We start from the raw sequence: 25,240 nt of genomic DNA on the forward strand, positions 1-25,240 counted from the left end.
CTGTCATCACGCTCTGTCTCGGGGTCTGTGGCTCTCCGTCCATCTCGTGCTCTCACAGGCGCCCACCGGGCTGACCTGGTGTTGGACCCACCGCCCAGACTGGGCACCTGTCACTTGGCCTCCTCTGTCCCGCCGGACCCTTTCCCGGTTCCCCGGTGACGCTGCTTTGGCCCTAGAGCGCCCCCCACTCTGGTGCCCCTTACCTGCAGCCCAGAAGACTTCCCCGGCCCAGCCGCGGCGGCCTTGGCCACGCTCAGGGTCGGGAGGTTGCTGGCAAAAGCTTTGCTCTCGGCAGGAAGCAGAGGAGGGAGGCCTGGGGGTGGGGTGGGGGCAGACCGGGCTCAGGGGTCACTGGCACAAAGGCCCCTCCACGTTGTGACCCCCAAGCCCATGCCCACTTTCCTCTGGTTCTTTGGCCTCGGTAGCCCGGCCTGGCCCTGAACCGAGTGCCCCCTCGGATCGGGGGAGACAGCCCTTCCTCCTGCACCTTCCCTGGCCGGTGAGGTCCGGGTGACCCCTTGGTTCACGCACCCACAGCTCTGCCCCGGCCCGCACCCCCTCCCCCCTGCCCACCCGCCTTCAGCGCCCCCCCCCCCCCCGTTTCTCCTGCGTGGGGCTACCTCTCCCCTACCTGCGGTGGCCATGGGTGCCGGGGCAGGGGGATGGCTGGGGGCGGTGGGGGTCCCGGATGGGGCCTGCCCACTGACCAGCACCGAGGCGGTGGGGCTGGCGAGGGGCCCCAGGCTGGCGGAGGTCTGCGGGGCGGCGGGGGCCCCCCCGGCCTTGTTCTGGAGAATGATTCCGGACGGCACCTGAGGACGGGGGACAGGTGGTTGAGGGGTAGGTGGCACCTAGGGGTGGCGGCGGCCGGGCGCCAGGGCTGGGGAGGGTCTCCCCGTCAAGACTGTGCGGGGAGGCCAGGGCTCGCGGGGTGGGCGGCGGGGCTGGTCCCTGCCTCCGATTACCTGGTGAAATCTCTCGAGCAGAGCCTTCGGCTGGGGCAGCGCCGGGAAGGGGGCGGTCACCATCTGGAAGGTCCGAGGAGGCGGTGGGGGGGGCGCTGCGGGCTCAGGGACCAGGTGGAGGGTCGGAGGGGGCGTGGGGGACTTGTGGGGCCCCTGGCCGGGCGGGAACTGCAGCTGGAAGTCAGGCGGTGTCGGGGCCTGCAGCCTGGCGGACGCGTCCGTGGAGGCCACGGCAGAGGGGGCCGAGGCGGGCGGGAGGTGGGGAGCCGGGGGCAGCGGCGCCTCCGGGGGCTGGGAGGGGGGGCGCAGCGGGGGCTGGGGCGGGCCTGGGGCCGTGGGGGCCGGGGTGCCGGCCGGTGGCGGGACCCCCAGCTGGTTCTGGATGACAAAGATGCCGGGCAGAGTCGGGGGCGCCTGGGGCGGGGGGCAAGGGTGCAGGGTGGGCTCTGAGGGCGGGCGGGAGTGGGGGCGGGAGGGCGGGCGGGAGGGGGGCCTGGCGGGATGTGGGGAGGGCAGGTGGGGGCTGTCTCCCAGAGGGGCCTGGTGAGGTAGTGACGGGGACGAGGAGGGGCCTGGGCCCTTGAGTGGAGCCGCTGCCGGGATCTGGGCAGGGGGAGGGAGGGAGAGGGGAGGGGGCGGGGGTCAGAACCAACCTTGGCTCCCGCTGCCCCAGTGCGCTGGGCACCCCAGCCGCCCCCACCAAACGACCTCCTCCTGAGCCACCCCTTGTCTCGAGAGAAAGGACTCAGCACGGCTTCTCGGCTTCTCTTTCCCGCCCCTCAGCCCGCTCCACCCGCTACGGGTCCCCCGACCCCACCCCTCCACCTGCCCCCGCCCCACCTCGGTCCCTTTTCCTCTGATCTCACCCCCTCCCTGGAGGTCCCCTCCCCCCTCCCCCCACACGCGGGTGAGCTCTGCAGGGTTCAGGGGCAGCAGCGGCGAAAGCAGTGGTGACGGCGGGCGGCGGGGGCACCACACCAGCTGCCCAGCGGGGAGGCAGGGGGGCCAGGGAGCGCGAGCAGAGCAGCAAAGGGGAAGGAGGCGGCCGGACAGGGGCGGCATCCCAGCCGCCAGCCCCGAGGGGCCTGGCCGTCCGGCTGAGCCGGGAACACGGACACCAGCCCCGATACGGGAGGGGGGGGCTGGGGGCCCCAGAGCGCCCAGGACGAGGGTGGCAACCGAGGGTCAGGGCCAGGTCCCTCTGGACGCCGGCCCAGAGCCGTGGGCCCTCTAAGTGTCCGCGACCTCTGCCCCCGTGTGCCTGTGTGGCCGTGGCTGCGGGCCCGCCCGGGGGGCCACGTGTGCGTGTGCCTGTGTGTTGGTGTCTCTCAGACGGGCACACGCGGTCCGGGCGCGGGTCTGTTACACGTACACGGTGACCTGGCCTAAAACACACCTCCGACCGAGCGCCTCTGCGCTGTCCCCTCCCCCCCCCCCCCCCCCCGGAATCACGACCCCGGTAGCCCCCGTCTAACCCGTGAGCACCCGCTGTGTGCCCGCCCCCGGGCTGGCCCCCTTCTGCTGTCACGGGGTCCACACCCGGGGGACAGCCCACACTGATGTATGCACGGACGGCCACCTGCAACCACTTACGCGTGGTCCCTCCACGGGCCTGAAAGCAGAGAAGACGCTGAAACCACTTCACGCGGGGGGAAACGGAGGTCAGGGAGCCGAGACGGGCTGGTCCCGAGTCCCCCTGCCTCACCTCCGCCCCGTGACTTCCCAGTTGATGGGGAAGGATTCGGGCTCAGAGGGCTCAGGGGACTTCCCGCGGCCACCTGTGCTACCAGGCTCCAAAGCCGGGGCTCTCTGCCTTGAGCCCCCAACGTGGGCCGACTCATGATGTCAAGGCTCCAACGCCCTGGACCCTTCCGAGGCTGGCCCTGAAGAACGTCCCGCCGTTCAAACCGAAAGCCCCCGCCAAACCAATCAATCCACACCTCCCCGAAGGCTTGCGACCTCTAAGGAGAGATCCGAGAGGCCCTCGGCTCTCACATGGGGCCGGTGAGGTTGTCGCCCGGGTGGGCCCCCTGGCCTGGGGGCTTTGAAAGGGTCATGACTTTGACCTGGTACGCCGCCCTCTAGGAATCTGGGACGGGAACCATTCAGGCGCTTGCTGAATGGTTGGGGGAGTAGTTACAACAGAGAACGCAGGGAAACAACCCACGTGGCCAGAGCAGGTTCGAGAAGCCCAAGTAAGTGAGGCGGGAAGCTGAGCGAGGTGGCCAGACGACGGCCGGCAAGCTAAGGGAAATAAGGAGAGGAACATATTACCTGACCGCTGGACAACTGGCTACATAAATTATGCACCATGGACAACGGTTCTGTCTCAATGCTCAATCTGCTGCATTTGGTAACTGGGCGGCGGTCAAGTCAGAGAACACTCTTGTTCTCGAAGGCTGAGGCATTAAGGAGGAAAGGAGAACGTCTGCAATTGAGACGCATATGCTTCAGCATAAAAACGGATACACCTCGAGAGAACGGAGGATAAAGAGAGCATAGCACGCTGCCGACGGGTACATCGGGGCGGCAGCCAAGCTTCAGAGGCGGCCCCCACCGATGCCCACCTCCCTCCTCATTATTCGGTCCCCTCCCACCCTGGGTCTCGTCCCAGGGCTAGTCTCTGGGACCAACAGATTTGGCGGAGATGGGCATACACCACTTCCAAGATGCAGTTCTAGAAAAGACCGCGGCTCTCGTCCCGGGACTCTCTGGCGGATCATTTACTCTGGGGGAAGCAAACCTTGGAGCGGGTTTTGAGGTGCCCCTTGGAGAGGGCTGCGTGGGGAGGAGCTGAGGCCACCTGCCAGGGGGGCGTGAGCAAGCCCCCTTGGAAGCATAGTCTCCCGCCCCGACAAACCTTCGGATAACGGCAGCCCTAACTGACCTCCTCATGAGAGGCTGTGAGCCAGCAGATTCCAGCTAAGCTGCTTCCAGATTCCTAGTCCTCACGAACTATGCGAGGTAAGTTAATGCTTATTGGTTAAAGCTGCTCAGTGTGGGGGGCCAATTTGTTACGCAGCAACAGATAACTAATACATCCTGTTACAGAGCAAAGAACACCCGTGGGTTCTCTACAGTTCCTAGAACGTTGCTGTATGTTTCAAATCCTTTTTCAACATTTAAAAATAACAATTAAAAAAAATTCATCCCCTACTCATTAAAAATACAGACAAATACAGGGGCGCCTGGGTGGCTCAGTCGGTTGAGCGTCCGACTTCGGCTCAGGTCATGATCTCACGGTTCGTGAGCTCGAGCCCCGCGTCGGGCTCTGTGCCGACAGCTCAGAGCCTGGACCCTGCCTCGGATTCCGTGTCTCTCTCTCTCTCTCTCTCTCTGCTTCTCCCCTGCTTGTACTCTGTCTCTTTCCCTCTCAAAAATAAACATTAAAAATGAAAAAAATAGGGGCGCCTGGGTGGCGCAGTCGGTTAAGCGTCCGACTTCAGCCAGGTCACGATCTCGCGGTCTGGGAGTTCAAGCCCCGCGTCAGGCTCTGGGCTGATGGCTCAGAGCCTGGAGCCTGTTTCCGATTCTGTGTCTCCCTCTCTCTCTGCCCCTCCCCCGTTCATGCTCTGTCTCTCTCTGTCCCCAAAATAAATAAACGTTGAAAAAAAAAATGAAAAAAATATATGTATACAGACAAACACAGCACCCCCCCCCCCCACTCCCCAACCAAGTCAAAAAAACCAAATGATAACACGGGGGGAAACAGTTGTAATTCAGAGCATATGCCATCAGCCTCCAGAAATCACTAACATCCAGCGAGAACAAGGGGCAAAGGGCATGATCAGACAGCACACAGAAAAGGAAACACAGAGGCTCATCTATTTCGAGAGATGCTCAACCTCGCTTGTAACCAGAGAAATGCACACCAAAAGCGCCCCATGGACCCATTTTCACGTCCATCCCTGCGGAGGAATACGGAGGAACACTGCCCAGCTGCACCAAGGGATCCAGGAAACTCTCTGCCCGCTGCCAAGACGGGCCTAGAATGTGCTACCTTCTGGGCGGTCGGAGACGGGGGCGAAACGTAAATCCACACGTAACCCCGGCCGCACACGCGCGGAACACGGAAGTCTATAGGCCAAATAAGGAATTGTGGCTTCCTGCAGGGGCCGGCGGGTTGGGAAGGTAGGCCTGGGGTGGGGCTTTAAAACGCTAAGAACTGCTTTCGGATGATTGAGCCATGTGCACAGAACGCCTAACGCTAAACATTAGAAATGTTTTATTTTTTAGTTTGTTTTTTGAGAGAGAGGGGCACAGCGAGCAGGGGAGGGGCAGAGAGAGAGGGAGAGAGAGAATCCCAAGCAGGCTCTGAGCTGTCAGTGCAGAGCCCGACGCGGGGCTCGAACTCACGCAAACTGTGAGATCGTGACCTGAGCCGAAATCAAGAATCAAGACGCGTAACCGACTGGGCCCCCCCAGTCGCCCCCGAATTAAAAAATGTCTGAAATGGGTTGGGGGAGAAGACCAGGCTGAAAGAAAACTTCACGACACCCCCCTCCCCCCCAAATGTTACCGGCGGCCCCTGCACGGACTTAATTTTCCTTCTTTGTTCTTTTCCGTGTTTTAGAAGTTCTCGAAATCGGCACGGAAGGAGTCTTCCGGTCATGTTTCAAAAAACTACCACACGAGGGGACCGTTCGCCAGGAGAGCCCCACTGGCCAGATGTGGACGGCATCCGTGGCGAATTCGGAACATCCCGCGGCCTGGCCAGGAGCCACCGGAGGAGGCTTCACGGGCAAAAGCCCACGAAGGCACGATCGCTTCAACGCCTTCCATAAAATGCCTGGGAAGCGCATCCACTCTCTGATCTCGAAGTTCCATTTCTAGAAACGTACCCTGCAGGCATTTTCACGCCACCGTGCAAAGCCTGGGTACCGGCGTATTTATAGAAGCGCTGTTTGCCCAGGAAGCCACCTTCCCTATTCTCTCCAACAGGGAACCACGTCAATAAATAACGAAACTACGGGGCACTGCAGCCCACGGGCCGACGGGGCCAGCCTGGCCTATCATTCCGTATATAGCCCACAAGCTAAGAAGAGGCTTGTTTTGTGTGTGTGTGTGTGTGTGTGTGTGTGTGTGTGTGTTTACATTTTTAGATGGTGGCATAGAAATCAGGAGGAGAATATTTTGTGACTGGTGACGATAATAGGAAATTCAAAGTTCAGTGTCCATAAATAAAGTTTTATTGCAACACGGCCACGCTCAGAGACCGCAAGTCCCCAAATGGTTACTACTGGCCCTTTACGGAGCGTCTGCCCGGCTTCTTTTCACTTGTGGCATTTTCAACACGCCTGACCCCGTTTGAGCATTTTAACGCGTATGAACTTACTCCTCACCACAACCCTGTGACGTAGATGCTCTTATCATCACCTTTGTTTTACGGGGAAGGAAGCTGAGGCACAGAGAAGTCAGTCACCTGGCTAGGGTCGCAGCCTTGTAAGGGGCAGGGTGGGGTTTCCAGAGTCCCCACGCCTGATGACTGCCCCACGGCTGTTCTCCTGGGCGGTGGTTTTCAAACCACACCCAGTGCCTATTGGCTAATGGTTGTGACCAGCCCGGTCATTTTAGTGGGGTTGTGACCAGCATTTAAGAAGAACGGAGGAGGGGCGCCTGGGTGGCTCAGTCGGTTAAGCGGCCGACTTCGGCTCAGGTCACGATCTCGCGGTCCGTGAGTTCGAGCCCCGCGTGGGGCTCTGTGCCGACGGCTCAGAGCCTGGAGCCTGTTTCCGATTCTGTGTCTCCCTCTCTCTGGCCCTCCCCCGTTCATGCTCTGTCTCTCTCTGTCTCAAAAATAAATAAATGTCAAAAAAAAAATTTAAAAAGAACGGAGGAGGGACACCTGGCTGGCTCGCTCAGGAGAGCGCGTGGCTCTTGATCTCGGGGCTGTGAGTTTGAGCCCCAAGTTGGGTGCAGAGATTACTTAAAAATACAATCTTTAAGGGGCGCCTCGGTGGCTCAGTCGGTTGAGTGTCTGGCTCTTGGTTTCGGCTCAGGTCACGATCTCGCGGTCCGTGAGTTCGAGCCCCGTGGTGGGCTCTGTGCTGACAGCTCGGAGCCTAGGGCCTGCTTCGGATTCTCTCTCTCTCTCTCTCTCTCTCTCTCTCTCTCTCGGCCTCTCCCCTGCTCACGTTCTGTCTCTTTCTCCCTCTTGAAGATAAAGAAACATTAAAAAAAAAATAAAAGCCTGCAAGTCGGGTCTGAGAGGTATCGCTGAACGGGCAAAGCAAGATACAGAACGGGACGGGGCGCTTCTGTGTGTAAACGCAAAGGAAAAGTAGGTGCCCACCTTGCACACACACGGGCTCTCGCATCTCCCCGGGTCCAAGTTCAGACAACGAGGGATGCTGGCCAAGTGCACAGGGGCGGTTCCCAGCCCAGGTGATTCGGTTCCCCAAGCAACACACGGCAACCCCTGAAGATCTCCATGGTTGTCCCACCTGGAGAAGGGGTGTTCCTGGCAACAAGGAGGCGGAGGCCGGGGATGCTACCCCACGTGCCACAGTGCACGGGACGGCCCCCCACGATGAAGAACGACCCGGCCTCAAACGTCTGCGGTGCCTGCCCTATGACGCGACAAGATGGCACTCTACAAAGAAACTGCCGGGGGGGGGGGGGTGTCTATATGCAGAAAGGACCAGAAATCCCATGAAAAGGAAGAGTCGCTGAAATTAACCGTATACCCTTTTTTCTTTGTAAGCTGTATTTTTTTTTAAGTTTATTTTGAGAGAGAGAGAGAGAGCGAGCAGGGGAGAGGCAGAGAGAGGGAGACACAACCCGAAACAGGCTCCGGGCTCCGAGCTGTCAGCACAGAGCCCGACGCGGGGCTCAAACTCACAGACCACGAGATCGCGACCCGCGCCGAAGCCGGATGCCCAGCCGACGGAGCCACCCAGGCGCCCCAAACTGCATTTTTTAAACCACACGCGAGTAACGCTTGTTGAATAACGGCGACAAGGGTGGTGGCTTTTTTTTTTTTTTTTTTTCCCCAGAGCCCGCTATAAACAATACACGGGAGGCTTTGCGCTCCCTGAGCGGGATGGTCAGCGTTCCCCCCCCTGAAGATACAGCCCCCTCAAGGGACAATTTCAAGAGCCGGGGTATCGATGACAAAATCAATCCCCTCACCCGGACGTCCCTGCGGAAGGCTGGCCACGAAGCAGGTGCCCGGGGGACGGGGGCCGCACGAAAGAACCACCTGACGGCAGCCTTCCAGCCTGGGGACGGGCCTGGCACACGAGCGTGCACGCGTATCGCAAGTCGGGACCCGGCTGACGTTTCTGTGTTGCCTTCATGGTCCGCCGGGTCAGCCCCCCACCCGCCCACCCACCTACTTGCTCAGCCAACAGACGTCTGTCCAGAACCTCCCATCATGCCATGCGCTCTCGTAGGCACAAAAGCCACAGCCCGCCTACACGGCGCGGACCCGTGTGTGTGTGTGTGTGTGTGTGTGTGTGTGTGACTGGGAACCAGCTTCCGTGCACACTCTCCTCTCTTCTCCAAGGTCAGCCACAGCACCGTTACCACTGTTCCGTGGCACGTATCTGCTCCCCGAATGCCTGCTCTCGACGTGAAGCAGAGCCGTGATTCACGCTCGGCTCTGGCTTCCTGCATCCCTCGGGTGTTTCTGGCAACAAACCGTCAGGGTTCGAATCCAGGCCCTACCAGCTGGGGAACCACGGGCAAGCGACTGCCTCGCCCCGTGCCTCTGCTTCCTCACCTGTAACATGGGAGTAATAACACCGCCTACCTGAGGGAGGTTTCCAGGAGCTAAGGCGTGTAAAGTGTCCGGAACAGCACGCAGAAGCGCGGGAAAACCTGGGTGTGCGAGCGTAATTCGTCCCGGAAACATGCTTGTAATCCAAAGCACTCGTAGAGCAAAGTGAATTTCAAGAACCACAGGCTCAGTTGTGATCGTGGGGCGTTCGGCGTCCCGTACGACCCGGGCTGCGAGACCTCGCTCGCCTAGCAAGTTACAATTTATTAGACATGTCCGCTAACACAAGGGCCTGCGAGGGACGCTCCCAGGACAAGGTACTCACAATCCAAGGTCTCACCGTAAGAGAAATGGTATCGTTCGCGAAGTTATTCCCATAACGTCCTCCTTCTCGTGCCTCTGATCCTGAAGCGAGCTCCAAACCGTCCCCTGAACCTGTCCACTTGCCTCCACCATCACTGTGACCACCCCTTTGAAGCACTGTCCTTGTCCTTGTCCCATGAGGATCTCTGGACCTCCATTCACGTGGCCCACCAAACCACTCTCCAGTGGAAGCCAGAAGGATCACTGAAAATCATATAATCAGACAAGGCCATGGCCCCGTGACTGCCAGGGCCCAACTCATTGGCCCACGAGGCACCGCCGAACTCTCCGACCCTATCTCGCTCCACCCCGCCCCCCCCCTCCAGCCTACTTTCCATTCCTTGGCATCCCAAGTTGGCCCTGGCCTCAGGGCCTTTGCACATGCTATTCCCCCACAACTTCTCCTTCTTCGGGCCTCAGCTCAAATACTTCCTCCCCCCAGAGGCTGTTCCTGCTCACTTAGCCTAGGGCAGGACCCTCGCCGGCCTCCTCACGGGCAACCCGTTGCCTTCAATGCTTTCATCTAGCAGGCTGTTTCACCTGCGGCTGAACCGCGTCTCCTCCCAGAACGTTCTCTCCCTTTGATACCACTGGGGCGTACTCGGCACAGAGCCAGCACCGGCGGGGCTGTTTTGTACGTGTGTTTCGTTTCTTCAATAAATGATTTCCTCCATTGGTTTATTCAATACAGGCTCACTGAGGGTCGGCTGCGTGCCTGGCACTGTTCTGGCCACTGGGGATACGGCAAAGAGACAACGGACAAAACTCTCTGCCCTCGTGGAGTTTACAGTATGGCGAAAACCGTGTAAACAAGGACACTAGACAGTCGGTCACACGGCCGGAAGTGCTACGGAGAAACACGAACCAGGCAAGGGCCAGGGCGGGCTGGGCTGCGGAGGGAGCGGGCTGTGGCTTGAGACGATGTGGCTGGGGAAGGTCGTGAGGAGTTAAGGAGGGTGACCAAACGCGTCCTGGTTTGCCCGGGACGGTCTCACTTTTAAAACGACGAAGTCCTGGGGCACCTGGGTGGCTCCGTCGCTGGAGCGTCCGACTTTGGCTCAGGTCGTAATCTCGCGGCTCGTGAGTTCGAGCCCCGCGTCGGGCTCTGTGCTGACGGCTCGGAGCCCGGAGCCTGCTGCGGATGCTGTGTCTCCCTCTCTCTCTCTGCCCCTGCCCTGCTTGCGCTCTGTCTCTCTCTCTCTCTCTCTCTCTCTCTCTGTCAAAAATAAACATTAAAGGGGCGCCTGGGTGGCGCAGTCGGTTAAGCGTCCAACTTCAGCCAGGTCACGATCTCGCGGTCCGTGAGTTCGAGCCCCGCGTCGGGCTCTGGGCTGATGGCTCAGAGCCTGGAGCCTGTTTCCGATTCTGTGTCTCCCTCTCTCTCTGCCCCTCCCCCGTTCATGCTCTGTCTCTCTCTGTCCCAAAAATAAATAAACGTTGAAAAAAAAAAAATAATGATAAATGGCGGATACCTACTGCCTGCTTACCCTGGGCTACGCCTATGGTGGCTCGTTTACTCCTAACAGACCCGTAAGAACCTGTGATTCCCATTTTGCGCAAGAAGAAATCGAGGCTCAGCGGGTACAGGGCTTTGCTCTGGGTCAGCACAAGCCCGGGCACCTATTCAGCGCCCTCGTTCCCCAAACATCTGTTTCAGGAAAGAAGGAACTGGTTGCTGAAGGTCACGGGGCAAGCAGCAGAACCCGAGAGCGAAATCGTGGTCGTCTAAGGCCAAAGTCCGTGATGCTTTCTGCCACCCTCACCTTGCTGACGTTATCGCCTCCTCCTCCCCTTGCCTACGCTCGTCCACCTATCCACGAGTCCTTCTTGAGCGAGTACAACATCGGCGCCAGAAAAGCACTCCCACGTGCTGATGGCTCGCGTGAGGCAAAGGCCAACGTTCCTCATATGTAAAGAGTTGCTACAAACCAACAAGAAAATGGCCAGGAACCCAAATTTTCAACGGCAAGGGGTACGAGCAGGCGATTCGACGGAAAGCACAAACAGCTCTACCTCTACGAACAGCTGCCCAATCTCGTGGTCAGAAACGCAAACCGAAACAAGGCGAGAAGCTGCTTGTCACCCGGCAGGCCGGCGAAGTTCAGTACACTGCTGAGGCCGTGCAGAAACGGGCACAGACGACACACCGCTGCTAAAGGGTGCCCCGATTGATACTCCACAGAGGGCGATCAGGCGCCACCCGTCACAACCACAGACGCCTGGGACAGACCCGGCGCTCTCCTTTTTTGAGAACCCGCCCCGCAAAGTGACGTACAGACGGTCATGCCTTGCCGCTTGGTTCCTCACAGCCACAGGCTGGAAAGGACCTAGCTGCTCGGCAACAAGGACCAGTTAAATAAATGCCAGCCCGTCGGCGCGGCGGAGAACGGCGCGGTCCGCGAAAGAATGAAGCAACGTCTCCGAGATGAGTCCCTGACCGAGAGAAGGTGCGACACCGCATGCAGAGTGTGCTCTTGCTTTTGTACGAAGTGGGAAGAAAAGAATCCAGGTGCCGCCTTGCCTGTCCACGCGTGGACAAGGATCCACAGCACCGCCCCGGGGAGGCAGGGCGGGAATCCGTGGCTCAGGAGAAAGGGCTTTTCAAGCTACATCTCCCGTTATCTTTTGAGATGCGAACCCTCTGACCGTGTTACTCCTCGGGAGGCGAAAACGGTCACTGTAGGAATGAAGTGCCTGCCGTGTGCACCCCGTGTCCCTGCCTACGGTGTGGGCTCCCCCAGGCCTGGCTCTGGTCCTAGGAGCCCACGGCTGCCAGGAGACCCTCCGGAAAGATCTGGGGAGCGAAGGGACACCTTTCCCAAGCCAGCGAGACAGAGAGGCAGGCAGGGCAGCCAGAGCGAGGGGGAGGAGGGGAGCAGGAAGGAGGGGTTTGCAGGGGCAAGGCTCGGTCTGAGCTGGGGCAGAGGCTGCTGGGGTTCATCTACCTGGGGGGCCGGCGCCGGGGAAGCCTGGCTGTCGGGGGCCTGAGGGCCGAGGCCAGCTCCTTTGGCGGTGGGGGTGGTCGGGGCTGGGTCTTGGGCGGGAGGCGGGGCGCTGACTATGACCGAGGCGGGCACGGAGAGGTGGGGGCCGTCTGCGGAGAGGGGCTGCTGGCTCCTCTCCTGAAACGGGCAGCCCGCACAGGGTCAGAAGGTCACCCCACGGCCCCCGCAGCCTCCCCACCCCAAGATCCCGGCCTCCCCAACGTCCCAGAGCAGGGGGTGGTGGGGACCGGGCGCAGGGGCACCGAGAGGCCGGGGCGGCTCGGACCCCGGGGGTCCGGGCACCAGGGGGCCTGCTACCCCAGCAAGTTCGTTTCGCTCAGGTCCCGTCAGTCCTCCGGCTCCACCTCGCCCGCGGCCTCCCGCCCCATCTGTCTGTCTGTGTCTTGCCCGGCTCTCTCTGATTCTCATCCCCTCCAGCAGGACAGCAGACAGTCAGCCTGTCCGCCAGTCAGTCCCCCTCCTCGTCTTTTCCCCTCCTCGTCCCCGAGGGGACAGCCCGCATCACCGGGAGCAGGGAGTGCCGCTCTGAGACGCCCTCCCAAGCCCACCAGACGCCCCCCTCCCAGTCGCCGCCTCCCCGCCCCCCCTGCACACACACACCTTGAGCTCCAGCTCCCGGCCCCTCCCCGCAGCACACACCCCTGTCCGCGCCCCTCCCCGGCCACTTACCTGCGGCAGGAACATCTGCAGGGAGTCCTGAGTGAGGATGGCCGCGGTGGCGGCAGAGGGTGGCTGTCCCAGGACGATCTTCTCTGGGCTGGACGCCAGGCCCGGGCTGGGCTGGGGGGTGGTGGCCTGAGGCGGGGCGGCGGCCTGAGGGGCGGGGGCCTGGGGGGGGGGCTGCTGCGCCGGTGGCTGCTGGAGGCCCAAAGGCAGCGGTGTGCTGGCGGCCGGTGGCGCCTGGGGCGCCGTCTGCACCGCGAGGACGGGCGTGGCCTCCCCGGTGGCGGCCGGGGGGGCCGGCTGCACCAGCCCGTCGGGGGCGTTGAGCATGGCCACGGCGCTGGGAGGCAGGGTGACCCCCTGGAGGACGGTGGTGGCCGCGGGGCCCGTGGGCGCCGGCTGGCTCTGCGTGGGCAGGCTGCCCGCGGCCAGCGACACGGGCATCTGGAAGAGCGCCGGCTGGCCCACCTGGATGGGGGCGGCCGAGAGGATGTGGGCGGCGCTGTGGGCCCCCGAGTGGGGGGCCAGCACGGGGCCCAGGCTCAGCGGGCCCGCCAGGTTCTGGTTGGTGAGGATGGGGTTTGCGATGAGCTGTCCGCCCGCGTGGGGGGCCGCGGCCGCCAGGATCTGCCCGCCGACGTTGGTGGGCAGGGCCGACAGCGTCTGGGGCAGCTGGACGGCGGGCGCCCCCGGCAGCAGGAACTGGTTCTGGCCCGGCAGCATGTGCTGGGCGGGGATGACGATGCTGCTGCCCTGATTCAAGAGGTGGACGCTCATGGGCTTGCTCAGGGCCCCGGGCGGCTGAGGCGGGGCGGCCCCCGTCGTGGTGGCCGGAGGCTGCTTGAAGACGTTGGCCTGCAGGGCCGGCGCCGGGAAGCCCGACAGCACCACGTTCTGGCCGGCCTTGCCCGCTGCCATGAAAGTCAGGTTCTGGGGGGCCTTGGGCGGCTGCGGGAGGCCCCCCGCCTCGCCTTGGATGGTGAGCGTGGCGCCCGCGGGGGCGAACGGCTTGGGGGTGAGCTGGTAGAGCTTGGGGGGCAGCACGCCGGCGGGCTTGGGCTGGATGGGCGTGGGCGTGCGATGCAGGATCACGTTGGGCGCCGGGACCAGCGGCGACGTGCCGAGGCCGGGGGCCGCCGAGGGCGCCCCGCCGGCCGCTGCGGGGGCGGCCCCGGCCCCTCCGAACACCGAGTTCCCGTTGAGCGTGGTGGCCACGGCGGTGGGGAGGTTCTTCTGAATGACCAGGCCCGCCCCCTGGGGCGAGACGCCGGCCGACGCCAGGGTCACCGGCTCCGAGGGGCCGGCCGCCGAGGCCAGGTAGCCGCTGACGGGCACTTGCTTGGCCAGGAGCTGGGAGGTGGGCGGGTTGAGTGCCATGACCGGCTGGCCCACCACCTGGATGGGCGCCAGGCCGAGCGTGGCCGCCGCGGCGCCCCCAGGGCTGCCGTTGGGCAGGCCCTGGAGGCCCGGGATGGGCTGGAGGGTCACATTGCCCAGGCCCACGGGCTGCAGGAAGGGCTGGACGCTCAGCGCTTTGTTGACCACGTCCTGGGGCGGCACCAGGGCCTGGTGGGTCAGCACGGCGGGGGGGGCCTGCAGCCCCAGCAGGTCGGTGCCCCCCGGGAACAGGGCCTGGGGCCCAGCGGCCACGGCCGCGGCCCCTCCGGCCCCCGCCGGGCCCGCCCCGCCGTCCGCGGGCTGCAGGGTGGGCAGCTGGAAGGGGCCCAGGTCCAGCTCGGCCTCGGCCTCGAGGGTCTGCTCAGTGATGTTGGCCTCTTGGAGGCTCTGCTGGAGGATGTCGCAGGGCTGGTCGGCGCCCCCTCCGCCCCCGCCGCCGCCCCCCGCAGCAGGCGAGCCCAGGATGGCATCTTCCAGGAAGTCTAGGTCCACGCTGGGGGCCGGCTGCGTGGGCTCCGGGCTCAAGTGGTTGCCAGAAGCTTCTTGCACGTGGAGCTGGAGGCCGGGCGAGGTGGGAAGGGAAGAACAGAGGTTAACAAGGGGCTGGCGCAGGGCAGGGCTGACGCACAGGGCACTGGGTGCCGGCGCGGCCAGAGAGAACGCTTCACCTGGACGTGGCCGCCACCTACGTTCGAATCCCAGCCTCCGCCGGGCTCTCCCGTGCAACCCGGGGCTTGCTTTCTCCGGCCTCGCTCTCCCCATCTGCACGCGTCCGCGTAACGGAATGAAAACTCTTCTCGAAGGAGCCATAAAGGCCCATAAAACCTCTACGTGCAGCTCCCGCGCTCAGAAGGCGCCCGGAAGGCCGCCAACGCCTTCCTAACCCTTTTGGTAGCAAACCCTGACCAAAAGTGATTTCGGCGCTCTCGGGGAGAGCCACAGTTTGCCCACGTGACGTGACCCTTCCGGAGGCGGACCGTGGAGAGGGGAGCAGCGTGTCACGTGACGTCCCGCATCCCTTTCCCGGAACCCCTGAGAGGACCCGGAGTTCTGAAACACGCCCGGCCCCCAAAGCTTCCGGATCGAAGACCGGGGTTGTGTTCGTTAGGGACAGCGGCAGCTACCGTCGGGGGCCTTACTCTGGGCCGGCCGTGCTGAGTCGGACGCATCTTCAGCGCCTTCCACGCTGTCCCGGATTGCGATCCAGGCACGTACGATCGAGACACGCACGGACATTTGAGCAAATGCGGCACAGGCGACAGTTGCGCGCCCCCACCCTCCTTTCCCAGACGGAGAGAGGGGACTGCTTGGCCGGATGTGGCTCCCGATCAGCCCCCAGCCCAGACCCGGACGGTTCTGAGTTCTTAACCACTTAAATGGCCACAACCAAACCTGCCTCCTAGGACGGTCATGACCTTCACGGACATCACACGCAGGGGGCTTGAAGCCGGACCAGGGGCTTCACGGGTGTTAAAAAAGGGTGATACGGGGCACCTGGGTGGCTCAGTCGGTTGAGCGTCCGACGCTTGATTGCGACTCAGGTCAGGAGCTCGTGGTTCGCGAGACTGAGCTCCGTGTCTGGCTCTGGGCTAACAGCACGGAGCCTGCTTGGGGTTCTCTCCCTCTCTCTCTGTCCCTCCCCTACTCTCTAGATAGATAGATAGATAGATAGATAGATAGATAGGTAAAAGAAACTTAAAAAGGATGGCAACATGACTAATCACAAAGTCAGAATCCAGGCTCGTCACTGTTCCTGGGTCTATAAAGGGTCAAATAAAGGTTTATTGGTCAGGTTCTAGATTAATCATTTATATTATGAAAGATAAGTTATTCAGAACATATTATCACAGCTGTCGTGAGCACTAAGTAAAAATGACCGGAAAGGGCTGGGTAGCATACAGTAAGTGTTAATAAATGACAGTTATGACAACAGGGAGGAGGGAGAAGACAGGAGGAGGAGGGGGAGGGATGAGGCGAAGGGGGGGTTGGGAAGGGGGGAGGAAGGGAGAAGCAGCAGAAGAGGAAGAAGAGGGAAGGTCAAGTGGCACGGTCAGGCACACAGTAGGTGCTTAATTAACGTCCACTGCGTTCCCCACTCTGGGCTTTGCCTGGCACCCCTACCCCCATTTTCCAGATGGAGACTGAGGTCTGCGTCAGTCGATCCCCTTCCCCTGGGGGACACCCAACCACGGCTAAGCAGGGACAGGCCCCCAGGCCCCCGCACTGCCTGCTCCCTAGACGAGTGTCCCCTGGTGAACCTCTGCCTCAACTCCCCAGAACCGCTCTGTCCCAACTGACCCGAGGCCCCAAAGCCAGGGACCCGGGACCCTCCCCTTCTCCCGAGGAGCCAGTGGGCAGAGCCAGGGCCACCCCACCTAGTCCCACCTCCACCCCCCGTGGCCCCCCCCACCCTCCTCCAGGCAAAGCGCCTCAGGGGTGAACGTGACCCCCCTCCCTCTTGCCGTTAGGGCCTCCCTCCGCCGGCCGCTCCAGGGGCACCACGGGCCGTGACTCAGAGCCCGCCCCCCGCCCCCCACCGAACCCCTGAGTCACTTACCCCAGGACCTTCATAGAAGGCACTTTGGGCCTCCCCGGGGTTATCCAGGAGGTCGTCACCATCCAGCTGCAACAAGACCCGCCCCCACCCCAGGTCAAGGTCAGCTGGGCAGCGGGCTGGCCCTGCTCTAGAACAAAAACCAATTTGAAGTCACAGAGGACCAGGGGACAAAGACGGCACCTGGGGCGTCAGCATCGCGGGACACTCTGCCTCCAGAAAAGAGGCCCCAAAGAAAGGGGCTTGGAGGCGTGTTTAAAACCCAAGGTGTCCCCGGCACGGAGTCCGAGGCTCTCCCGACGCGCCTGCCTTGAACTCTAGACTCCTGCCTCCGTGCCTCTGCCCAAGCTGAGCCCCGCCTTCAGCCTTCATCCCAGCACATCCTTCGGGACCCGACGGACCCGCCACCTTCTCCCAACAACCACCCGTCTCTCCTTACTAAGTCACTCCTTTCTCTATGTGGCCCAAGTGCCCGGCGTGCCCCCCACCCCCCCACCATCTGGGCCCCTAGCGCCCATGCCCAGCCTGACTCCGGGAGGGCAGGGACCTGATTCCCAAGGCGCATGTCTGAAACAGCACCTGACGTCCACGGAAGGGCCCACGGAATGTGCGTCCACGGCTGAGCCTCCCCAGTCTCTTTCCACGTGGATGTCTCTCCAGAACCCCGGGCGCCCAGCACTGCCAACGAGGGGCCCCCCTGTGCTCGTGGAATCTGTCCCCCCGAACCCCCAGCCTCAGAAGACACAACCCACTCAAATCTAGGAGGCATTCGCACACTCTCCTCCTCAACGACTCCTCCACCAGCGGGTCTAGTCGGCTCTGCCTTCCAGACGGACCCCCAAAGCCAGCACCCGGAGCCCCCCCCCGCTTTAGTGCCCACCCCACGGCCCCGGCCGCCATCGTCCCGCCGTCCTCGCCGCCACACCACAGTCGTCTGACGCTTCTCCTTCCAAGAGGTGGCGCTACGTTCCCCTCCCTGTGATCGCGGGCCGGCTCAGTGACTCACTTCTCACGAATACAGAGTGACTTCGGTGGTGAGATCATAAGAGGCACTGAGCTTCCTCCTGGCCCTGGCCCTGGGGTCACTCACTGTGGGGGAAGCCAGAGTGACACGTCCTGAGGACACTCAAGCTGTCCCTACAGGGAGGCCTATGTGCTGAGGAGCCAAGGCCTCTGGCCAACAGCCACAGAAACGCGTCATCGTGGAAGCCCGTCCTCCAGCCCCGGACAAGCCTTCGGATGACAGCGGCCCCGGCCGACATCCTGACTGCAACCTCAGGACAGACGCCCCCGCGCCAGGGGCACCCAGCGAAGCGGCTGCCCAAGTCCCGACCCTCAGGAGCTGTGACAGCGCTAACAAACTTTAAGTCACTAAGCGTCGGGATAATTTGTTACACAGCCCCAGACAACCGATACGACTCCTCATGGCTCAGCCCGCTTCTACTTCCTGCTTTGCTCCAGGCCCCTCGTGACCTGTGACTTTTGTCCGCTCCAGTGTCCCCCCCCCCCCCACCAGTTTCCCCTTCAGTCCGGCCCCACCAGCCTTCTTTCTGTTCACTGACCGTAGCATGTTTTCCTGCATTTTTCTGCCTGCCCTTCTGCCCAGAGCAGCATGGGTGCCTCCCTCTGATCCTCCACTTTGGCCTTCAATGTCACCTCCCCGCCCACACTGAAGAAGCCCCCGCCCCCCCCCCCCCCCCCCCGCTTTGTTTGAAACTATTTTGTTGTGCAAGTGACATTCTTATTTTTATCCTGCTCTGCAGGGTGTGGTCGGTGACTGCTTTGTTTCCCCGAGGAAACGTGTACGGTGTGAGGGCAGGGATTTGCCACCTCCTCTGCTCTGGCCATGACCCCGGGGGCTCAGCTCACAGAAGGCACGAGGCGGAGGTCTACTGAATCCGGGGCACAGGTCTCTCGGCCCCCCAGTTCCACAGCCCCCTACCCCAGGGAGGCCCCTCCCTGCCCCAGCACTCACCTTCTCGGATCCATGTAAGAAGTCATTGAGGGCCTGAGGGTCGCTGAAAGACAGAAGAGGAGAGACACTGAGGAGGTGAAGGGGGGGAGGCGGGGGGGGGGCAGGGAGGGCAGGAGGAGGCCGTTACTCACCAAATCACGTCTAGTAAGCACCTCCCATCCTCATCATCCATCGCCACTGCACGGGGTGGGGCGGGAAGAGGGCAGGGGACACAAGGTTAGACGTCTGTGCGGCACGCCAGGACCCTCCCTTCAAGGACAGTTCCCTGGGCCCAACGTCCGTGGAAGGTCAGGGTGTCTGTTCCCTGGAGTCTACAGGTGTGGGTGGGGGCGGGGAGAGCCTTCCAGGAGCCCCCCCTCCCCCCCCGCCCGGAGACAGCTGCCTTTTCCTCCTCCCCGACCTCTTACCCGGCATCTGATGCCCCCGATGAGGACACTGACTGAGACTATGTGAGCCCTGATCGCATGTGGGCCTGCGCTGAGGCCTTCACGCCCACATAACCCTTTCAATCCTCACGGTACCCCACAAGGGGGGAGGTCCTGCCATCCCCACGTCGCAGAGGAGTAACTGGGGACATGGAGACTGTCATCCATTTCCCAGCCAACAGGGGGCAGAGCCAGGCCTTGAACGCAGGGTCTGCCCTACGCGGGAACAGTCCCGAACCTCACCGAGGATGTGGTGACTGTCGTGGGTTCCCCTCCCCGCGACACACAGACACATACAAAACCTCACGTGCGCCCCCAGCTGGTTAGAGCCCCTCCCCCGTGACAGCGTTCTGTGACCGCCACCCCCAACCATCACCCCAACTCCCAGGACCCCCCAAGCACTCCAGGGGCATAAAGAGTCTCGGGAAGGGGCTTCTCATAGTTGGTTCGGGGCCTGCGAAGCCGGCAGGCACAGGCTCCCCCCAACACACAGCAATGACTGGCCGCGGGGACCGTCCCTGGAGGTCCTTCCCCGGCTCTCGCTGCCTTTCGCAGCGGTGACAACATGTTCTGTCCGCCTCCACATCCCAGCCCCACCAACGCTTCCTTCTTCCTGTGGCCGGCGAGTCCTGCCCTCCCCAACCAGCCCGGGGCAGGGGCTGGGGCGGGGAGTGGGGGGAAGCCCAGCCAGGGGACAGAAAGGCAGGACCTGCAAAGCATCTGGAGAAAAGGGGGAAGTGGGGAGAAGATCCCCACCTGCAGCTGGCAGGGAGGCAGGGGGATGGTCCAAATGACCCGGGGCAGGGGGGGGCGGGGGCGGTCCAAGGCCGGAGACGGAGGGGCTAAGCCAGGCTCCGCCAGGAAGGAACGTTCCTTCTCCGCCCAGGGGTCAAGGTGGGCCCAGGGAGGTGGAATCAGGGACACACGCCCCTCGGGGCACGCACCGGGACCCTCGGCCGGTTACCTGCGCTACAAACGAATCATGAAGGGAAGGAGGGGGTGTCCACTCCAGGTCTATGCGGGGCCCCCGGCTGGGGACTTGGGGAGCGTCCTTTCGGGGGCCAGCTGTGGAGACAGAACGAGAGGGAGGCTGTGAGAGAGAAAGCCAGGGACAGGGAGGGAGCTGCAGCGAGGAAGGAAGGGGTCAAACACAAGTTTAACAGCACGAGAGCCAACACCGGCCGTTATCGCGCACGGAGCGCGATGGCTGGCCATACGGTGTCACCTGAGCCGGGCACGAAGCTGGCACTTACACGACATAATTCACTGAGGCTTCGACCTGAGCAAACAGTCGATTCTCGTTATCCGAGGCGCCTCCGTTCTGCACGGCCGCCTCGGGGACCCGGGGCGACGCTTGGTGCTAGGCCGGGGGGGGGGGGGGCCGTTTTTAACAGCCAAACCGCCAACGAGAAGCGGAAAGGATGTAAACGGGGTGGCGCTAAGCATCGTGAGAGGTGAAATGAGAGGTCAAAGTGCTGCCTCGTCCAGCCTCAGCGGGAACAGGTGCTTTGGGCCACTCAAGCGTTTTCACGCGTCCCCAAGTGACCAGGGCAGCGCATCGGTATCGATCTGTGGGTTACACGTGTCGGCAGATACGGGATCGACTGGAACAGAACGGCCACGGGGAGGGGAGGGTGTCGGCCCGCCTCTGGTTTTAAGTGCTCTACCCACACGAACCCATTTCACCTTTTCTTTGTTTCTTAATGTTTTCATTTTTTTTTAATTCTTTAAAAAAACCTTTAAAAAATGTTAAAGATTAAAAAAAAAATTTTTTTTTTTTAAATCCCTCTTTATTTTCGAAAGAGAGAGACAGACAGAGGGCAAGCGGAGGGAGGGAGAGAGAGAGAGGGAGACACAGAATCCGAAGCGGGCTCCAGGCTCCGAGCTGTCGGCACACGGCCCGACGCGGGGCTGGAACCCACGAACCGTGAGATCGTGCCCGGAGCCGAAGTCGGACGCTTCACCGACCGAGCCACCCAGGCGCCCCCGGGATAGGCACTTTTATTAGCCCCATTCCACAGAGGGGGAAAGTGAGGCTCAGGCCCGTGATGTCTACTCCCAGGAGCCCTCAACTGGTAAGGGGCCAGGCCGGGGCCTGAGCCAAGGCCGGCTAAGAGTCCCCGCTCTTAGCCACCTATCCCGCGGATGGACGTTCCTCTCGTCAGGCTGTTTTCCTTTCAGAATCTGAAGCAACTATGGCAAAAATGTCAGGAGAAGATGAAGCTGCCAACAGCCTGTTATCATTTCATGAATGCTTGGAATAGTTCAGATCCGAAACAGCGATAAAGGGAGGGGCAGGGAGGGGGGAGAGGAGTGGTTGCGCCCGGCCCTGGGAAGACCTAGGAAGCAATCCGTCACAAGACCCAGGAACGTGGGATCCTGGGATCCGTGTCCCATCTGGATGCACCGCCTTGGCCTGGCGGTGTTCACAAGCACCCAGCTTCCCACTGGTTCCTTCCCTCCTCCCAGCCTGGAGTTTCAGGTGTGGTCCCAGCTCCGCAGACCTCGGGCCAGCAGAACTGCGCCCAGGAGCGCGAGTTTCCTGAACGGGACTCTCCAGACGGGGGGTCCGGGGGTACATGTCCAGCGGGAGGCTCCTGACGTCTCGCCGAAAAAAATGTTCAAGTTTCCTTATTGATTTCGAGAGAGAGCGAGCGAGCAGGGGAGGGAGGAGCAGAGAGGGCGGCAGGGGGCAGTGTGGAGAGTCTGAAGCAGGTTCCACGCCGTCAGCGCAGAGCCCGAGACGGGGCTCGATCCCAGATCCCGGGAACAGCGAGATCGCGACCTGAGCCAAAACCGAGAGCCGGACGCTTTACCCCACTGAGCCACCCAGACGCCCCAGGAGAATGTTTTTATCCGTGCGTCTTTATTCCGATGGTCACAGCCTCGATGTGTTCCTGGGCCAAAAGCATATAATCACAGTCCCTGTGTCTCCTCTGCTGGTGGAGAGTCTCTGAGGACAGGGCCTGGGCTGTCGTGCGCACACAGCAGGCACTGGGATCGATACTGCCCTTGATGTCGCTGTTTTGTGAGCCCTGCCAAACGCGGCCGGCTGATGAGAAAAGGTCAGCCCTGACCCTGCCTCCTGTCCCCCATGGTCTCACACTGATGCCCAGGACCTTCCCTGGATCTAGAAGCCCGGGTTCCCGCCCAGCCTGTGTGCCCCGCGACCAGTTACTCACCCCCCACCCCCCGTGCCTCAGTTTCCCCACCAGGCCGAGGGGGCTAACGGCACGTCCCCCGCCACGGGATCGTTATGCACGAACGCCTTCAGTCCTCACGTGTGCCAAAGTGTTTCGCAAGCATTCAACTGCCGCTGTGGACATGAGCCGGTGTGGCAACCCCCCAAAGCTTTCCGGCCAGTCAGGTTGGGGAAAAAAGCCCCCCAGGCTCCAGCTTTTCCACCAGGTGCCAGCTGCCGCGTGAGCACCGCGGGAGGAAGGCTGTATATGTCACCAGCTTCCGTGATGGGTCATGACACGGTCCCACTTAAGCCGCCCAGCACCACGCCCCCTCGCATCCTTCCAAGGCCAGCTTTACGCCCATTTCTCAGGTGAGATAAATGAGGCCAAACGGAGTGGTTATGGAGAAGCCACGGCCATCGCGGCCAAAGAAACGTGCCCACGCGGGGCTAACCAGGTACCCTGCAGCCCTTCACACAAGCAGGCAGAAGGAGGCTTGAAGGACACAAATGAGGGGCACCTGGGTGGCTCAGTTGAGCGTCCGACTTCGGCTCAGGGCACGAGCTCACGGTCCGTGGGTTCGAGCCCCGCGTCGGGCTCTGTGCCGACAGCTCGGAGCCCGGAGCCTGCTTCGGATTCTGCGTCTCCCTCTTTCTCTCTGCCCCTCCCCATGCTCGCACTCTGTCTCTTAATCAAAAACAAATAAGCATTAAAAAATAAATAAAAATTAAAAATGGGTAAGGTAGTCAATTGTATGTTATGTGTATTTTACCGTGGTTAAAAAAAAAAAAAAAAGAATTAAAAAAAACCCGGACAATTGGGGCACCTGGTGGCTTAGTTCATTAAGCGTCTGACTCTTGATTTTGGCTCAGGTCATGATCTCATGGTGGATGAGATCGAGCCTCACGTGGGGCTCTAAGCCGACAGCACGGAACCTGCTTGGGATTCTCTCTCCTCTCTGTCTCTCTCAGAATAAAACAACTTTTTTTTCTAAAAGGACAATGAAGACTATCAAAGATTTTTGAAAAAACTTTTTTTAAATTTTAATTTCATTTTATTTTATTTTTAATTTTTTTTTCAACGTTTATTTATTTTTGGACAGAGAGAGACAGAGCATGAACGGGGGAGGGGCAGAGAGAGAGGGAGACACAGAATCGGAAACAGGCTCCAGGCTCCGAGCCATCAGCCCAGAGCCCGACGCGGGGCTCGAACTCACGGACCACGAGATCGTGACCTGGCTGAAGCCGGACGCTTAACCGACTGTGCCACCCAGGCGCCCCTAAATTTTAATTTCAATTTAGAGAGAGAGTGAGTGAGTGGGGGAGAAGGGCAGAGAGGGAATCTTTTTTTTTTTTTTTTTTTTTAATTTTTGAGAGACACAGCATGAGTGGGGGAGGGGCAGAGAGAGAGGAGACCCAGAATCCGAAGCAGGCTCCAGACTCCAAGCTGTCAGCGCAGAGCCCGATGCGGGGCTCGAACTCACAAACCGCAAGATCACGACCCGAGCCGCAAGCAGGACTCGGACGCTTAGCGGACTGAGCCACCCAGGCGCCCCTAACGTTTCCTTTCGATCACATTTGCCGCTTGCCAGGCGCTCAACAGCCGCACGCAGCCGGTGGCCGCCGTCCCGGGGCAGCGCGGATTGAGGCCATACCCATCGCGGGCAGGGCTGGTCTGGCCAGAGTGGTGGAAACCTGGAGACTGACCAGGTTGGCTGAAGAGGAGGGGGCCCGCCTTTTGCCCTGGTCTCTACTCGGTGCACGCGTGACGTTTTCCGCGGTGAGAAACGTTTGCTGAAAAACATCCTTTAATCCCAAGTATCGCATGACTGTCTGTCTGATGGTTCATTGTGTTTTCTTGCCTGTGGGATGCCGGTGCCCGCACAGGGGGGGCTCGGTGAATATTCGCGGACGGAATCAGTGACCGTGCGGAACAAGAGAAGACAAACCCATTCATTCGTTCAGAGCGGCCTGGTACAAAGGGCACCCCTGAAGCCCAGTGCGTCCAGCACGGGGATACCCTCATCGCGGGATACCCTAAGGAGCAAAAGCAGACCCGATCCTTGACCCTGGGACGCGTGTCCAGCGGTGGCATTGAATCCTCCCCCCGTCTCAACAACAAGCATACTCAAAAGCTTTTAAAAAAGTGACTGGCGGGGCGCCTGGGTGGCGCAGTCGGTTGAGCGTCCGACTTCAGCCAGGTCACGATCTCGCGGTCCGTGAGTTCGAGCCCCGCGTCGGGCTCTGGGCTGATGGCTCGGAGCCTGGAGCCTGTTTCCGATTCTGTGTCTCCCTCTCTCTCTGCCCCTCCCCCGTTCATGCTCTCTCTGTGTCCCAAAAATAAATAAACGTTGAAAAAAAAAAAAGTGACTGGGGGTGGGGGGGCCACAATTAATGCACAAAGTTGCCAACCCAAAGTCGTCCACACAGGAATGGATGCCCCGCGTTCCCTCAGAGCAGACGCTTTAAGAGCCACCGCGTGGCTCTGCCCGAGTCCCACGACAAAGGGGGCACACGGAGCCACAGCCGACCCACGAGAGGCGCCGCCCCACACACTCAGCCGAGGCCGAGTGCCTCCCCAGCATCAGGTCTCGTGCTAACTGCATATCCACGGGACCCTCCGGGTCACCGGGAAGGCAGGAAGAAAAATGCTGCCTTGCGGGTCACCAGCTCAGGAAACCGGGACCCAAGAGGGGTCAGGACACCGCCCCCCCCCCCCGCAACCGCACGTCCGGGGGCCCGAACTCGAACTCAGACCCCGTGATTCTGGAGCCCTCATTCTTCGCCATCCGCTCGCTATAAAAAGCAGGAAAAGCCAGGAGCTCAAGAGAGCAGCTCCAGGGAGCAGCCGTGACGCAACAATGTCAGAGCGTCCTTCCAGAAAATCGTGGGAATGCCTCCCGCGCGCGGGTAACGCAAGCCGAGTTCTGCACTGTCATCAGGAGCTCGGCACAAGCCAGACGGCCCAGCAGGACCCGGAATTGAAAGCCT

The 25,240-nt window shown here is 61.4% G+C and overlaps 2 protein-coding genes across 5 annotated transcripts in view; both read right to left on the minus strand.

Moving 5' to 3' along the window:
• The window catches only part of EHD2 (EH domain containing 2), a 29,810-nt gene extending 26,359 nt beyond the window's left edge, over nucleotides 1–3,451 (minus strand). Inside the window, exon 1 of the mRNA XM_043600442.1 lies at nucleotides 3,437–3,451. The gene's annotated coding sequence lies outside the window, so the exon portion shown is untranslated. The remainder of the gene's footprint in view (nucleotides 1–3,436) is intronic.
• Nucleotides 1–25,240, minus strand: part of BICRA (BRD4 interacting chromatin remodeling complex associated protein) — an 80,577-nt gene that overhangs the window by 5,037 nt on the left and 50,300 nt on the right. Inside the window, exons 2-10 of one of the 4 annotated variants that reach the window (XM_043600439.1) lie at nucleotides 20,033–20,133; nucleotides 18,775–18,820; nucleotides 18,644–18,686; nucleotides 16,672–16,737; nucleotides 12,723–14,669; nucleotides 11,994–12,170; nucleotides 966–1,568; nucleotides 632–812; nucleotides 204–313 (exon numbers count right to left, since the gene is read on the minus strand). In XM_043600439.1, coding sequence (XP_043456374.1) covers nucleotides 204–313; nucleotides 632–812; nucleotides 966–1,568; nucleotides 11,994–12,170; nucleotides 12,723–14,669; nucleotides 16,672–16,737; nucleotides 18,644–18,686; nucleotides 18,775–18,815 — 3,168 coding nt within the window. In that variant the 5' untranslated portion in view covers nucleotides 18,816–18,820; nucleotides 20,033–20,133. Of the gene's footprint in view, nucleotides 1–203; nucleotides 314–631; nucleotides 813–965; nucleotides 1,569–11,993; nucleotides 12,171–12,722; nucleotides 16,480–16,671; nucleotides 16,738–18,643; nucleotides 18,687–18,774; nucleotides 18,821–20,032; nucleotides 20,134–25,240 lie in introns of those variants that run through there. The other 3 variants (XM_043600440.1, XM_043600438.1, XM_043600441.1) reach the window with 3 other exon arrangements.

This window comes from Prionailurus bengalensis, chromosome E2 (genome assembly GCF_016509475.1).
Source record: "Prionailurus bengalensis isolate Pbe53 chromosome E2, Fcat_Pben_1.1_paternal_pri, whole genome shotgun sequence".
NCBI classification, from domain to species: domain Eukaryota; kingdom Metazoa; phylum Chordata; class Mammalia; order Carnivora; family Felidae; genus Prionailurus; species Prionailurus bengalensis.